General features: G+C 41.7%; 1 protein-coding gene across 1 annotated transcript in view; it reads right to left on the bottom strand.

Moving 5' to 3' along the window:
- LOC104526478 (U1 small nuclear ribonucleoprotein A) overlaps positions 1 to 413 on the bottom strand; it is a gene marked incomplete at both ends in the record, with an annotated part of 1,566 nt that extends 1,153 nt beyond the window's left edge. Inside the window, one exon of the mRNA XM_010169933.2 lies at positions 241 to 413. Within this exon, the coding sequence (XP_010168235.2) occupies positions 241 to 413 (173 nt within the window). The remainder of the gene's footprint in view (positions 1 to 240) is intronic.
- Between the last annotated feature and the right edge of the window lie 134 nt (positions 414 to 547).

Below are 547 nucleotides of genomic sequence, written 5' to 3' on the forward strand. Positions count from 1 at the left end.
TTTTTGGGGTGAATTTTCCCTTTTTTGGGGTTTTCAAGGTGAATTTTCCCGTTTTTGGGGTGGATTTTCCCGGTTTTGGGGTTTTTCAAGGTGGATTTTCCCATTTTTGGGCTGAATTTTTCCTTTTTTGGGGTTTTCAAGGTGAATTTTCCCGTTTTTGGGGTGGATTTTCCCGGTTTTGGGGTTTTTCAAGGTGGATTTTCCCGTTTTTGGGGTGTTTTGGGGTGTTTTGGGGCTCACCATGGGTTTGTCGTAGAAGGGGAAGCCCTGCATGGAGCGCAGGGCGTTGGTGGCGCTGCTCATCTCCTTGAAGATGACGAAGGCCTGGCCCCTCATCTTCAAACTCCTCGAGACCAAAATGTCCAGGATTTGGCCAAATTGGGAGAAAATGGCGTAAAGGGATTTCTTTAATTCTAACAAAAATTAAAAATACAGTTAAAAACACAGAAATTACAGAAAAGGAAATGAAATATTGTACAAATACAAGAAAAAATTCTCAAGAAAAAAGGCTTATATAAATAAGAGAAAAAAGAGCCCCCTCCCCTTC

The sequence above is a fragment of the Antrostomus carolinensis genome, unplaced genomic scaffold (assembly GCF_000700745.2).
Source record: "Antrostomus carolinensis isolate BGI_N321 unplaced genomic scaffold, ASM70074v2 scaffold20696, whole genome shotgun sequence".
NCBI lineage: Eukaryota > Metazoa > Chordata > Aves > Caprimulgiformes > Caprimulgidae > Antrostomus > Antrostomus carolinensis.